Source organism: Arabidopsis thaliana, chromosome 4 (assembly GCF_000001735.4).
Source record: "Arabidopsis thaliana chromosome 4, partial sequence".
NCBI classification, from domain to species: Eukaryota; Viridiplantae; Streptophyta; class Magnoliopsida; order Brassicales; family Brassicaceae; genus Arabidopsis; species Arabidopsis thaliana.
In genome coordinates, this window is record NC_003075.7 from 1,068,837 (window position 1) to 1,080,948 (window position 12,112).

A 12,112-nucleotide genomic window follows, 5' to 3' on the forward strand; every position below is an offset into this window, starting at 1 on the left:
TACGATTTGTTGCAAAACGGGTCAAATGTATTTTATACGGTCAAGACACAATGTATTTTAATACGTACCCGGTCGGTCACGTGACTCACGTGATGATCTCTATGGTATTCGAAAGCCCTAGTCAGATTTCAATTTTCGCCTTTCTTCTTCTCTTCCATCGGAATTTTCTCTCAGGTGATCGGAATCGTTACTGGAATTTTAGTTCATATATAGACGATCAATCAAACCTCTTTAGTTTTCCTTAGGTTAATCGTTATCCAATGAGTTTTTTTTGTGTGTGATCGCTTCTTTGTTTCGATCTATTGACGTTTCGAATCTCAATTTTGATTTTGGTATAGGAAAGAAATAAATGAGCAGCCGTTCGAGTAGAACGATTTACGTCGGGAACCTTCCCGGCGATATCCGTGAAAGAGAAGTTGAAGACTTGTTCAGTAAGGTAAATTACTCGTTTCTCCTAATTTAAGAACTCAGAACTCAGGATCGAATTTTGTGTTATGTGATGAATATGTCTTTACAAGATTTGCATGTGAAAGAAATTGAATGCATCTTCGGAATTGTTGGATTCTGATTTTATTTGGAAGAAGTTTCCTTAAGAATTGTTCTTCCTTATTTTTTTTGAAGTATGGACCTGTTGTTCAAATCGATTTGAAGATTCCGCCGAGGCCTCCAGGCTATGCATTCGTCGAGGTCAGATTTTTTATGCAACCACATGTTTTATAAAGGCTTGTTGTTGATTTTACAGTTAGGCTCTTCGTTGTTGTTGAGTGTTCATGAGTTTTCAAATGTTGGGAGATACTACCACTAATGTTTTGTGATATATGTGATTTAGTTTGAGGATGCTCGTGATGCTGATGATGCAATTTATGGCCGTGATGGTTATGACTTTGATGGGCATCATTTACGGGTTTGTTAATCATCAAATTTCAGAATTTTTACACAAACTTTGTATTGTTGACTGGTAGCCAAACATAATTTATGTGTGTTGGCCATTGCAGGTGGAACTAGCTCATGGTGGGAGGCGTTCATCACATGATGCACGCGGTAGTTATAGTGGTCGTGGTCGTGGCGGTCGTGGTGGTGGTGACGGTGGTGGTCGTGAACGTGGACCATCTAGGAGATCAGAGTACCGCGGTACATATGATATGTTTAGCTTTAGTGTATTCATAAGTTTTAGGAGAAATCACTAAATTAAGATTTTCCACTATACAGTTGTAGTGTCAGGTTTGCCTTCATCTGCGTCCTGGCAAGACCTCAAGGTGATTACACAGTTGTGGACAGATTCCTCATTGTCGTTCCTATATTTTCTACGATTTCTGAATGTTGACATATCACTTTGTTTTGAAGGATCACATGCGTAAAGGAGGAGAAGTTTGTTTTTCTCAAGTGTTTCGTGATGGTAGAGGTAAATCCTCATGTCTTACCCAAGAATAGAGATGTGTCTAAAGCTGTTTGGGTTTTCTGCCTTTAAATCCTGTTTTAACTAGTCTGTGCATGCTTTAAAAAATCTATATCGTGGACTATTTATTTACAGGTACAACTGGAATTGTAGATTATACCAGCTACGAGGACATGAAATATGCGGTGAGATGTTTTTCTTCCTCTTCATATTATTTGATTTTCTGTGTGGGACTGTGGCTGAGAATGTGTTCATCCTTGATTACTCATGATTATATTCTTTATTTTGTCCAGATAAAAAAAGCTCGATGACACAGAGTTTCGGAATGCGTTTTCTCATGAATATGTTCGGGTATGTTAAAGACAAGAATTCTGAGAGCTGCATTCGTTTTTATTGCACTTAACATTTCCCTATGTCATTACAGGTTAGAGAATATGATTCAAGGAGGGATTCGAGGAGCCCCAGCCGTGGAAGATCCTATTCTAAGAGCCGCAGCCGTGGACGGAGTCCCAGCCGTAGTCGTAGCCGCAGCAGAAGCAGGAGCAAGAGCAGAAGTCCAAAGGCTAAATCTTTGCGTAGATCGCCTGCAAAATCTACATCGAGATCTCCTCGCTCTCGCTCCCGCTCTAAGTCGAGGTCACTGTCTCCACGAGGGTATGCTTCATTTCTTCTATAATGTTTATGCTAAAATATCCAACATAAAACATAACATAGGCTCTATTTAGCTCTTCCCTTGAAGTTTGGTGACATCACATTAAAAGATGTCACTGGGATGACTCCGAGTTGTTGATTGAGAATGATGATTGCTTCTAGTTAAGGGTACACGATTTATTTCCTTTGAAAGTCTGGTCTTTTATAATTATAGTGTTGAGAATGGTTTTGTTTCTTAGATATGGATATACATACAATCAACTAAAATATGGGAAATAGTATCTGGATCATGGATGTCTTGGTTGGTTGTACACAACTGTTTCGTCTCAGAGGTATATGCTCTTTCTTAGATGGGCAAGTTCGTTTTCTGATAATATCCATTGCTGCTAGATGGGTAACAGTGGAGAGACATTGGATCGCATTGATATAGTGTCATCAAAATGGACCCATCGAGCTAGGACAGATATTTTCATTACCTGCTAATCGACAAGCGATCTGGATTCTCATGGAACCGATGCTGTTCTGGACACAGGGTTTGATAGAATTAGATTTGCTTTGATATTCTCCATCTCTACCATCTGTTTTAACGAAAAGCAGGCTTGTGTTGGTTTGATTTTCTGCTAGAAATAGTCTGAAGATATGTTTTTTTCTTTTTTGCTTCTTGTGATTGTGTTTTGATGTCTGACATGGAATGAGGCATCAAGGGTCTTGGTGAAACAGCTATTAAACACGGAAATATTGGATTTTTAAAACTGGATTTGTTTCTCGGACTTTTGCAGATCTCGTTCAAGGTCAAGATCTCCTCTACCCTCTCTAAGTCATCTATCTCTAATACACTTTTTACTCCGCTATACTATCAGCACAATATTTTCGGTTTTCAATCCATACTATCCAAAAGACATGATCTATGTCTAGCTAATTACATTCTCATCATCTGGATTGAATTGTGTGTGTTGCAGGTTCAGAAGGAAGCAAGTAAGAGCCCTAGCAAGCAGCTGAGCCCTATCCGTGGTAGGAGCAAGAGCAGAAGCAGGAGTCCATCTCGGTAATGCACACTCTTTTTAACTTGCTTGGAACATTCTCACTCTTTCTCTGAATCTCTTTCCAACTGTTTTACAGGTAAAGAAACATCTCATATCAGGTAAAAAGCTGGGTCTGTTGGAAGATTCTCATAAAGATGATCTCTCTTATGTATGAGAAGTTGAAAAACTAGTTGTGTATTTCATTCTTATTAGCTTGGGTTTGCACATGGGAATGATATATACTCAGTCATCATCAGTTTATGAGCTAAGCTCAGCTGATTTATATGACTTGCTAATATAGTTAGTGCTTAAAACGAACTATCAAAAATTACTGTCGAATACCAAACTTAATTCAAAAGCTCACAATTCGATATTAAAATTTTGAAAACGTTCACAATAAATGAACCTAAAAAGACATGTGCATTGAACTCATTTTGATACCCGGACCCTTTACATTTTAGTTCAGTCCGTACGATGTCATTTTCGAGAGCTGTTGCGCATTACTTACTTGCCTTTGTGTGGGTGTTAGTGAATCTGTGACCCACCTTAAGAACAGTTAAGACTATTCCCGGTTTACGCGTACCGGACCCATAACAGTATAAGTGAATTTGGATAAGAAAGGAGCCGCCTAGAGAGAAGAAGGCGATCCATGGCGGAATCTGTCTTCTCTTGTATACCAGAAGACGTAGTCTTCAACATCTTCTTCAAGCTCCAAGATGATCCAAGAAACTGGGCTCGTCTCGCTTGCGTCTGCACCAAATTCTCCTCAATTGTTCGAAACGTTTGTTGTAAAACTCAGTGCTACTCCGCTATCCCCACCGTCATCTCCGATCTCCTCCCTCTTCCTCCCTCCGCCGCCGCATCCGCTTCTTCATCCACCGCGGCGGATTCGTCTCTTACTCCTCCCGGTGGTTGGGCTTCTTTATACAAACTCGCTGTTTGTTGTCCTGGTCTCTTCCACGCTGGAATTCTCCTCGAAAACTCCGATTTCGGTTTAGAACGTGAGCTAGGTCCCGATCAAAACCTCGATCCGAAACCTACTACGACGGATCTAGCTCTTAACGACGAAGAAGTTTCGAAACCAGTTGGATCTGGTTTAGAAACGACTTCGTTTTGGTCTCTATATGATGATCTCTACACAGATACTATTCCCGCTCCTCCTCCCGAAGATTCAATCGACGATCAAGAAGAAGAAATCGAAACGAGTGAGATCAGACCTGGACGAGATCTTCCGGTAAGGAAACGAAGGAAGATTTGTCGATCTCTAGGATCTCATTTAGCTTCCGGTGGCTGGAACCTTAGCCGTGAACAAGGCAACAAGCTTCTCGCGAGTAGATTCCGAGGTGATTGTCTCTACATTTGCAATTGGCCTGGGTGTATTCACGTAGAAGAGAAACGAAATTACATGTTGTTTAGAGGAGTCTTCAAGGATTTCAAAAGGTCTAGAGTTTGGAGAACGATAAACGACGGTAATCGGAGTAAGACCTCGGGTTTGAAATGCGCGTTTTGTTTGTGCGATGAGACTTGGGATTTGCATTCATCGTTTTGTTTGAGAAGAGTGTTTGGGTTTCATGATGATGGTGAACCAGTTGTGAGAGCTTATGTTTGTGAGAATGGTCATGTCTCTGGTGCTTGGACTGCTTTACCTCTCTACACTTGATAGCTCACTAGAGAGGACAGGTCTTTCATTCTTCTTCCACGGTCTCAAGTCTCAATCTTGTTTGATGTATTTGTAGGAATAGTGTCATTGTGTTTCAAATTCTGGTTAATGTTTAAGTAATGGTTGAAGAAAATTGGCTCAACATATTGTGGTTGTTTTGTTTCAATGTTGACAACATATTAGACTTCGATTCAAATGCATAAACTCTTACGTCAAAGCCAAAAATTTCAAGTCCAAGAACATTTGGAAACAATATAACCCAAAACAAAAGGTAGAAGAAACTTAAACCAAGATCAAATCCATAGAAAGAAAACAGAGTACCAACAACATTCATATAAAAGAGGAAGTAATTCAGAGGGTTTCATAAACCTGAAAAGCTAATAATACCATATGGTTTTTCATCATCTCTAGAACAGAGTCTTCACTTGTCTTCCTTAACAGATGTTGTTTCTTCTGCCGCTGGTGCCTTCTCTGTCGCAAGACCTTCCTCCTTAACGGCATCATCCTTCTTGTCTCCTGATTTTGCTGTCTCTTCTGCAATTTACAGAAAATGTTTCATTACTTCAAAATTCTGCATTTTGTTGAGGAACAAAGAAACACAAAAATCTGCAAAATGTTTCCTAAGACAGAGTACTTGGCATATCATATGGAATATGAGATACTTCAATAACAAAGTCAATCAACTCTGGCGAAATGCTTTCATTTCAAGGAGGCTGTGACCAAACATAAACGAGAAAGATCTTCAAAAGTATTACCTTCATCATCACTGTCTTCAAACTCTTCCATGCCTCCCATACCACCCATGCCTCCCATTCCACCCATGCCTCCCATTCCACCGAGCCCTTCGAGTCCGCCCATTCCACCCATTCCACCCATTCCACCCATTAATTTCTGCACGAAGCAAGGATCAAGTATGAGGTCATTTCTCAGAGCTAGGTATATCTGAAGCACAAAATGAAGGACAATCAAAAGTTAGAAACAAACCGAGAAATCCATTCCTTCCATTCCTCCCATTCCACCCATTCCTCCCATTCCACCCATTCCTCCCATGCCGCCCATGCCTCCCATTCCTCCCATTCCTTCCATTCCTGCCATATCCATATCTGCGGCACCTAAACATAACATAGAAAACAAATAAGTTAACACATCCTGAACTTTATATAAAGTGCAGAGAGTGTACACAAGAACAGATAATATAAGCGTTAAGATGAATGCTAACCAGCACTGCCTTCATCGTCCTCATCAACCCACTTGTCCCAATCAACCTTGACATAGTGTGGGGGCTTCTTCACACGGAGTAGCTTATTCCACCTTTCCGGCTCTGCTTTCTCAATTATGCAGAATATGCTTCTCTCTCCAATGTTGATTTTGCTTTCCTAAAAGGGAAAAAGGTTAAAAGATTTAAGAACTAAACAGGTAACAAATGAAACAATAAGACCAAGTCAGCCTACAAATTCTCACCTCAACATTGACTTTATCGGCAAGTTCCAGTTTGAGCTCATAAACGTGGTTTTCTGGACCAACTTTCGCAGAGAAATCAAAGACTCCTTCTGGGTCTAGGTTAACCTTGGTATCCTTAGTATCAGCTAATACTACAGTGAGGAAAATCTTCTCGGTAGTCTCAGCCCACTTCACTTCAGGATGACGACTGTAAAATACATGAAAAGCAATCACCTTTTAGACCAAAAACATAACAAAAGAGAAACACCCAAATGTGTATACAAAACCTAAGACACGAAACTGTCACTTGATTCTACACTGAAAACTGAAACTTCATTAACAGAAATATGTCTTCAATCACATTACTATCACAAACATAAACCCTAAACCCTAAATCCAACTGCTCTAAGATTCAGGTCTAAACAAGAAGAGATTGATGCAGATATATTCAGAAACAATTGCTGGCTATAATGTACAGAGAAATTCCGGTACCCAACACAATAAACCCTAACCCCAATTTAAAACCCTAAAATTTTTTTCAGCAGTCATCAGGAATCCAATGAAAGCGTAGCACTAAATCAACCGATTGAAAAAAGAAACCAAGATTCCCAGAGAAACCCATGAGTAAAAATGAAAAATTGAAGTGAACAAAGCAACAAAAGCACGAAATGAATCTGAGAAGCACGATTTATCGAAGGGAAGAGTTTAGGTAAAGATCCCTAGAGAGAAGAGAAAAAGGATTTCTTATTTGTTACCTCATGTTTACTGGAAAACTGTTGAAGGAGAACCCTAGAGAGAAGAGGAAACACGAACGGTGACGCAAAGATTAGGATTTTTTTTTTACTTGGCTTGATCGAGAGAGAAAGACTTCTCCTTTAGTAGCTCCACATAGTTTGTGTTTATAGGGCTCGGAGCATTTATCCTCTACAAGCTAGTGTATCGTAGTTAGGTGGGTCACGAAGAATCAAACGGTGACGTTTACTGCGTTTTAGATGGAAGGATTTCATTTTAGGGTTTAAGACTTTTAAGTGGACTGTTCTCTTCTGATTCTGAAGCATCTCTCTTTTCTTTTTCTTTTTTTAGCCAAAATTTGAGATAATTTTTGAAATCAATGGAAAACCACAACTGTTAATTTGTTTTTTCACGAGAAGTAATCAAAGGAAAATGAAATTACCTGTTGTGACCAAAAAGATCATATAGACTAAGACAATTTACATTTACGATTGTAGTTATAACCGAGTGTTCCTCAATGTTAATCTTAAGGATTCTCACATCTAAATACGTTAAGACTTTTGAGTGTTCATGCCAATGAGATGGTTGCATCATCATCATCATCATCATTGACATTGTCGTCATCAGGTAATGTGAGTAAAGTTGTCAAGTCCACAAGATGACGCATTGTTGGTCGTCCGTGTGGGCAATTCCAAGGAGATTCGAGATCTGCCAAGTGTTCTACTATCTGACCAAAACCCAAATGACAAAAGCGTTAACATATGCAGAAGAATGTGTTTTACAATTCAAGTTGAATTTAATAGAGATGGATTCCATCGTTAGCTATCAAGGGACATTGTTGTTTATCTTAGGGTAAGCATTGGTTACCTTCTGCATTTCGTTTTTTCTGAGTGGATCTCCGATCATCACAGATGATCTGCATGCTCGGGATGCTAGCATTGCACGGACTCGTGATGGACAAATCGAATCTGTTTTGCTGGTTTTGTAGCTACTAGCAACCGAACATTCCCCATGGTTATCTCCTAGAGTTGAGATCAGGTCTTTAAGATCTGCCCAAAACAATAAAGTAAATATTAACATGTAATGCAAAAGACATTTGATGCAGCAGAGGTACAGAAAAACTACCTTCGACTCCAAAGGTGATATTCTTGCTATAAGGAATGGCTCGTAGTCTAAAGTGTTTTCCGGGAGGAGCACTTGGATTCTCCTCTAGAAGAAAGCCATTTTCCCTGGAAAGTTGTTACATTATTGAATCTCCAAACCGATAGCAAGAATAAGAAAATGTTACAAAAGAAGTAATGGTGATCCTTCACCTGATAATATCCATGTGCATTAACACAGTTACTTCTTCTTCTGGAGAGAGTTCCAAGTTCAAAGGCCTGAGTTTAGGAAAAAAATAGATAAATATGGGTAACATATAGAGTAGTGGAAAAGAGGTATTACTACTGGTTCAAGTATAGCTAAAGTAACATGGGACATAAAAGAATGCCGCCGGGGAATTTGATGTGAAAAAGTGAAAGCAGTGTAATGAAATCAAGAATCTAGATTGATCTCACAAAGAAACTCACTGGAGTAAGGGTTGCTGGTTCAGGACAGTTGACCTTGCTAAATGTTCGAAGTTGAATTTCTCATCAGCTGCATGCTGGCCATAAAATTCAATCACTAGTCTATACCATTTCTTCAAAAATCAGACTAGGGAAGAACTCTGAAATGATAGAAACTTCCATTTTCCACAACTCAACCAATAACTAAACAAATCGAAGGAGGAAAAAAGGGCTCTGGAAGCATGCATATATGAAGACTCACCTGATCCACAATGAACAGATCTCGCTCCAATTTTGCAATGATGAACCCAAGATTGAATTGCCCGAGTACCTATCACACAGAAAAAACAGATAAATATATTTCTCGACCGAGCCAGGATAGAGTAGAATGAAATTTTTTTAATCTATCAATCTTTCGGTGCTCGCTTAGTCAAAAAGATAGCAACCTGCATTCTCCTGAAATCCTCTTTTCGAAAAAGCCTTTCCAGCTCAGAAGTAGCTGCAGCTAAAGCCCTTGCTTTTCGCTCTTCATCATCCGGTTGAGATAACTCTAATGTTGCAGCGGCAAAGCACCTGTAGACGTAGTTGTCATTTTAAAGAATCCCATTTCTCTAAATGCAAATAGAAACACACTACACAAAAGAAGAAGGAAAGAAATCTTACTTTTTAGGCTGTGGCGTATTCATACATTTAGATACATAACCTGTGGACTGCAATCTCGACAGCCTCTCTAACCTCCTTGTCCTGAGGTTTTGGAAACTAAATTCTAATGTGGAAAACATTTTAGGACCGGTTGACTGAGCTGGGGAATCCAGCACTGTGGCCACAGATCGCAGTGGCTGACTGCACCGTGGATTGTCCTCTGAAACCCTTTCCACATCCCCCTTGGTGAGTGTGTTATCTGATGTTGGTTCTTCAAACCTTATAGGCTTTTCATGTTCCTGTAGATGATATAGTGGTTGAATAACAGTAATTTTAGGAGATAAACTAACAAAAGAAATAGCCACAAACAATTAGCATCCTACTAAGACATTTTTTTAACTACAATAGCCTACTTACTCTCTCATGTCTTTCAACATTATCAGCTTGTGTTCCAGGAGAAATCCGATTGCCTAGTTCAGAATCTCTTTCGCTTGGTGTCATATCTTCCTTTGAGATGACCATATCATCAAGTTGATCGCCTTCCACGAGACACCTTGAAGCTAAGGCACGAACTTCAAATTTGCTTTTCTCCACACGATAACTAGAAGTTTGGTTTCTGAGGACAGGTGTTTCAGAGAGGATGGTGCTTATGTTTTCATGTTTTCTTTTTCCCATGGTAACAAAAGTATTCAAAGTTGACTGGGCAAAGCTAGAGCGGCTGCTCAAGTCTTTACTTGCATCAGTAACTTTCTCAGTCACATTTAACTGAGGCAAACCTTTGCTAGGTGTCTTGTCAAGGTGAGTTACATCATGGACTGATAAAGAACCTTCCCCTTTCTTCGTCCCACATGCCTTGATCTCAAACTTAAACTTCTCCATTGGCGAACTATTATCAATTTCAACCTCCCTTAAGGATGGATTTTCTTTCTCAATAGCTTCCCCTAGTCTTGTTTTAGAACTGACATCCAGAACTATCCCTTCTGACAAAAGATTTGATTTCTTCTGAAACGACGAAACTCCAGCCTTATCTGGTTGCTCCGAATTCTCCTCGAACCTATTAACAATATAAGACGCATTACTGGAGGAATATATCTCGTTCAGACCTTCCCTCAAAGAACCGATAACAGAAGTCTCGTCAGAAAAGAACACCTTTCTTTTATCGGGCGTGACATTCAAATCACATGCTCCACCAGGCACAATAAAATCCAGAATGGTAACTGGATATTTCCGAGAACTTGTATCTTTATATAACTCATTCACCAACTTGCTGACTTTTGGCATATCTACAGGCCGACCATTTATAAAGAAATACTGTCGATCTGCTAAATTGCGTCCAGTACCCTGTCCAGGCTTGGAAAGAAACCCTTCAACTCTACAATCTTCTGATACACATATACTTACAGGCTGTAGACTTGTAAAGGTACTAATGCCGAAAACTGTTATGATATTATCTTTAAGTGAACCCCTCCCTTGTGTGTTCAGCACAACAGACTTTGGGTTTTTCCCAGTCGTGTTAGAGCAGACAAACCGCACTCCTTTCGCAATAAGCGCATATGCCTACACAAAGGAAATACATGAGGAAAATCATTGACGAAGTCATTGATCATCACTGAAACAGGGATTGAGCAGAATTCATAAGCTGATTACAGCACAAGAAACTGAACTTAAAACAGTCTACATAGTAAACACAATTCCGCCACCACAAAGATAACTTGAGTTAAAAAAACATCAACTAGAATCATGCCAAGAAAACTGATCACACATCCACCTTGAAGATAAAAAAAACAAAACTTTTGAAACTCAATGTAAGAATATCAAACAGTAGAAATTCAGTGACCATTGAACTACTCAGGAAGGAAAAAAACTATATGATCAAGACAAGTGTGAATATCAAAGAAGTTAGTAAGAAAGAAACTCACGTTCAATAAAGATACAAGCTTCCCATATTCTTTGCGTATATTCCGCTTAAACTCTTTGCTTCGTACAGGTAAATTAGAGAACAACTTCCTAACAGTGACAGTGGTACCAATTTGGCGAGCAGTCTTCTTTTCAGCAGTAAGCAAACCAGAATGATCAAACGTCAAGAGCGTAGCAACTGGCTCATTCTTTGTTCTTGTTTCCACAGTGAGATTTCCCAATGCACAGAGAGAGCTCAAGGCTTCTCCTCTAAAACCATAAGTAGTCAAATTCAAAAGATCTGTGAAATCCTCTAATTTAGAAGTATGATGCTTAAGTGCAAGAACCTGTAAACCCACACACATAGAGAAAAACCTACTTCAATAGGGCAAAAATCAGAATCCCAAACATCAAAAGTTCTTCGGAGAATTTGGACACAAACCTTGAAATTGGTTGGGGAAATGCCACAACCATTGTCAATGACCTGAAAATAGTCTTCGCCGTAGTCTCGGAGGTTAATCTCTATACTGGTGGCGCCGGCGTCGAGACTATTCTCGACAAGCTCCTTGACGGCCGAAGAGAGGTCTAAGATGACTTGACCGGAACAGATTCTGTGAATTACGTTTCTGTTTATAGGTCTTATCAAAGGAGAGCTAGTAGTCGTCGGAGACGGAGAAGAATCTCCTTGCATTTGCTAAACCCTATAAACAGATGAATCTCCTCAATCGAATCAACACCACCGTACTCTGGGACTGTGTGTGTGAGAAGAGAGAGAGAGAGTGAGAAAACCCTTAGGGTTTATGTTTTGCCGCCAAAATCGAAGGTGAGACAAGGATGAAGAAGAAGACGAAGCTTTTGCGTTTTGGGAGTTCGAAGAGTTTCAACACTGGGACGCAGCTGCACAATGCGATTTGCGTTTCGCGTTTGAACAAATTGAATTTGATGTTAATGGACTTAAGATTTAAAGCCCATATTAGCTCATTGGGCTTAGACCAAAATATTCTGCCCGTTATGACAGATGTACAAGTAGCCGCTTGGGTCACGTAATAGATTTTAGGGCTAAAGTCAAGTAGGGTTTCTTCTTCATATGCTAAATTGCGTTCCCTCAATCTCACATAGTCTCTACTTC

At 39.7% G+C, this 12,112-nt stretch overlaps 4 protein-coding genes and 1 long non-coding RNA gene across 12 annotated transcripts; 3 read left to right on the top strand and 2 right to left on the bottom strand.

The window, feature by feature from the left end:
- The first annotated feature begins 137 nt into the window (after positions 1–137).
- Positions 138–3,427, top strand: SR34b (RNA-binding (RRM/RBD/RNP motifs) family protein). 4 transcript variants are annotated; one of them, NM_179206.3, is made up of 13 exons: positions 138–245; positions 339–436; positions 622–687; positions 830–904; positions 996–1,131; positions 1,210–1,256; positions 1,345–1,402; positions 1,532–1,581; positions 1,690–1,747; positions 1,821–2,050; positions 2,438–2,838; positions 3,007–3,092; positions 3,167–3,427. In NM_179206.3, the coding sequence occupies exons 2-9, from the start codon at positions 350–352 to the stop codon at positions 1,705–1,707; spliced, it is 537 nt and encodes a 178-aa protein (NP_849537.1). In that variant the 5' UTR covers positions 138–245; positions 339–349; the 3' UTR covers positions 1,708–1,747; positions 1,821–2,050; positions 2,438–2,838; positions 3,007–3,092; positions 3,167–3,427. The 4 variants fall into 4 exon arrangements, with proteins under 4 accessions (NP_849537.1, NP_001328194.1, NP_001328195.1 ...); NM_001340377.1 differs by having other exon boundaries at positions 138–174; positions 1,700–1,747; positions 2,449–2,838; positions 3,167–3,387; NM_001340376.1 differs by having other exon boundaries at positions 138–174; positions 1,700–1,747; positions 1,821–2,838; positions 3,167–3,387.
- A 112-nt stretch (positions 3,428–3,539) lies between these two features.
- EID1 (F-box family protein) lies at positions 3,540–4,943 on the top strand. Its single transcript, NM_116477.1, has one exon — positions 3,645–4,943. It carries the CDS (start codon positions 3,719–3,721, stop codon positions 4,727–4,729), a length of 1,011 nt encoding a protein of 336 aa, NP_192153.1. The 5' UTR covers positions 3,645–3,718; the 3' UTR covers positions 4,730–4,943.
- Positions 4,917–7,094, bottom strand: AT4G02450 (HSP20-like chaperones superfamily protein). 2 transcript variants are annotated; one of them, NM_116478.5, is made up of 6 exons: positions 6,925–7,094; positions 6,191–6,377; positions 5,949–6,105; positions 5,714–5,841; positions 5,485–5,620; positions 4,917–5,263 (listed from the first exon to the last, which is right to left on the bottom strand). In NM_116478.5, exons 1-6 carry the CDS (start codon positions 6,927–6,929, stop codon positions 5,151–5,153), a joined length of 726 nt encoding a protein of 241 aa, NP_192154.2. In that variant the 5' UTR covers positions 6,930–7,094; the 3' UTR covers positions 4,917–5,150. The 2 variants fall into 2 exon arrangements, with proteins under 2 accessions (NP_192154.2, NP_001154201.1); NM_001160729.1 differs by having other exon boundaries at positions 4,917–5,260; positions 6,925–7,057.
- On the top strand, positions 5,243–5,508 carry AT4G04135. The gene has a single exon (NR_141779.1). It is a non-coding gene; the product is annotated as an other RNA (long non-coding RNA).
- A 159-nt stretch (positions 7,095–7,253) lies between the features above and the next one.
- Positions 7,254–11,891, bottom strand: PMS1 (DNA mismatch repair protein). 4 transcript variants are annotated; one of them, NM_116479.4, is made up of 11 exons: positions 11,426–11,891; positions 11,007–11,330; positions 9,505–10,644; positions 9,109–9,386; positions 8,892–9,018; positions 8,708–8,776; positions 8,470–8,543; positions 8,215–8,280; positions 8,027–8,130; positions 7,769–7,950; positions 7,254–7,628 (listed from the first exon to the last, which is right to left on the bottom strand). In NM_116479.4, exons 1-11 carry the CDS (start codon positions 11,672–11,674, stop codon positions 7,470–7,472), a joined length of 2,772 nt encoding a protein of 923 aa, NP_567236.1. In that variant the 5' UTR covers positions 11,675–11,891; the 3' UTR covers positions 7,254–7,469. The 4 variants fall into 4 exon arrangements, with proteins under 4 accessions (NP_567236.1, NP_001329304.1, NP_001329306.1 ...); NM_001340380.1 differs by having other exon boundaries at positions 11,007–11,253; positions 11,426–11,886; NM_001340378.1 differs by having other exon boundaries at positions 8,027–8,280.
- Between the last annotated feature and the right edge of the window lie 221 nt (positions 11,892–12,112).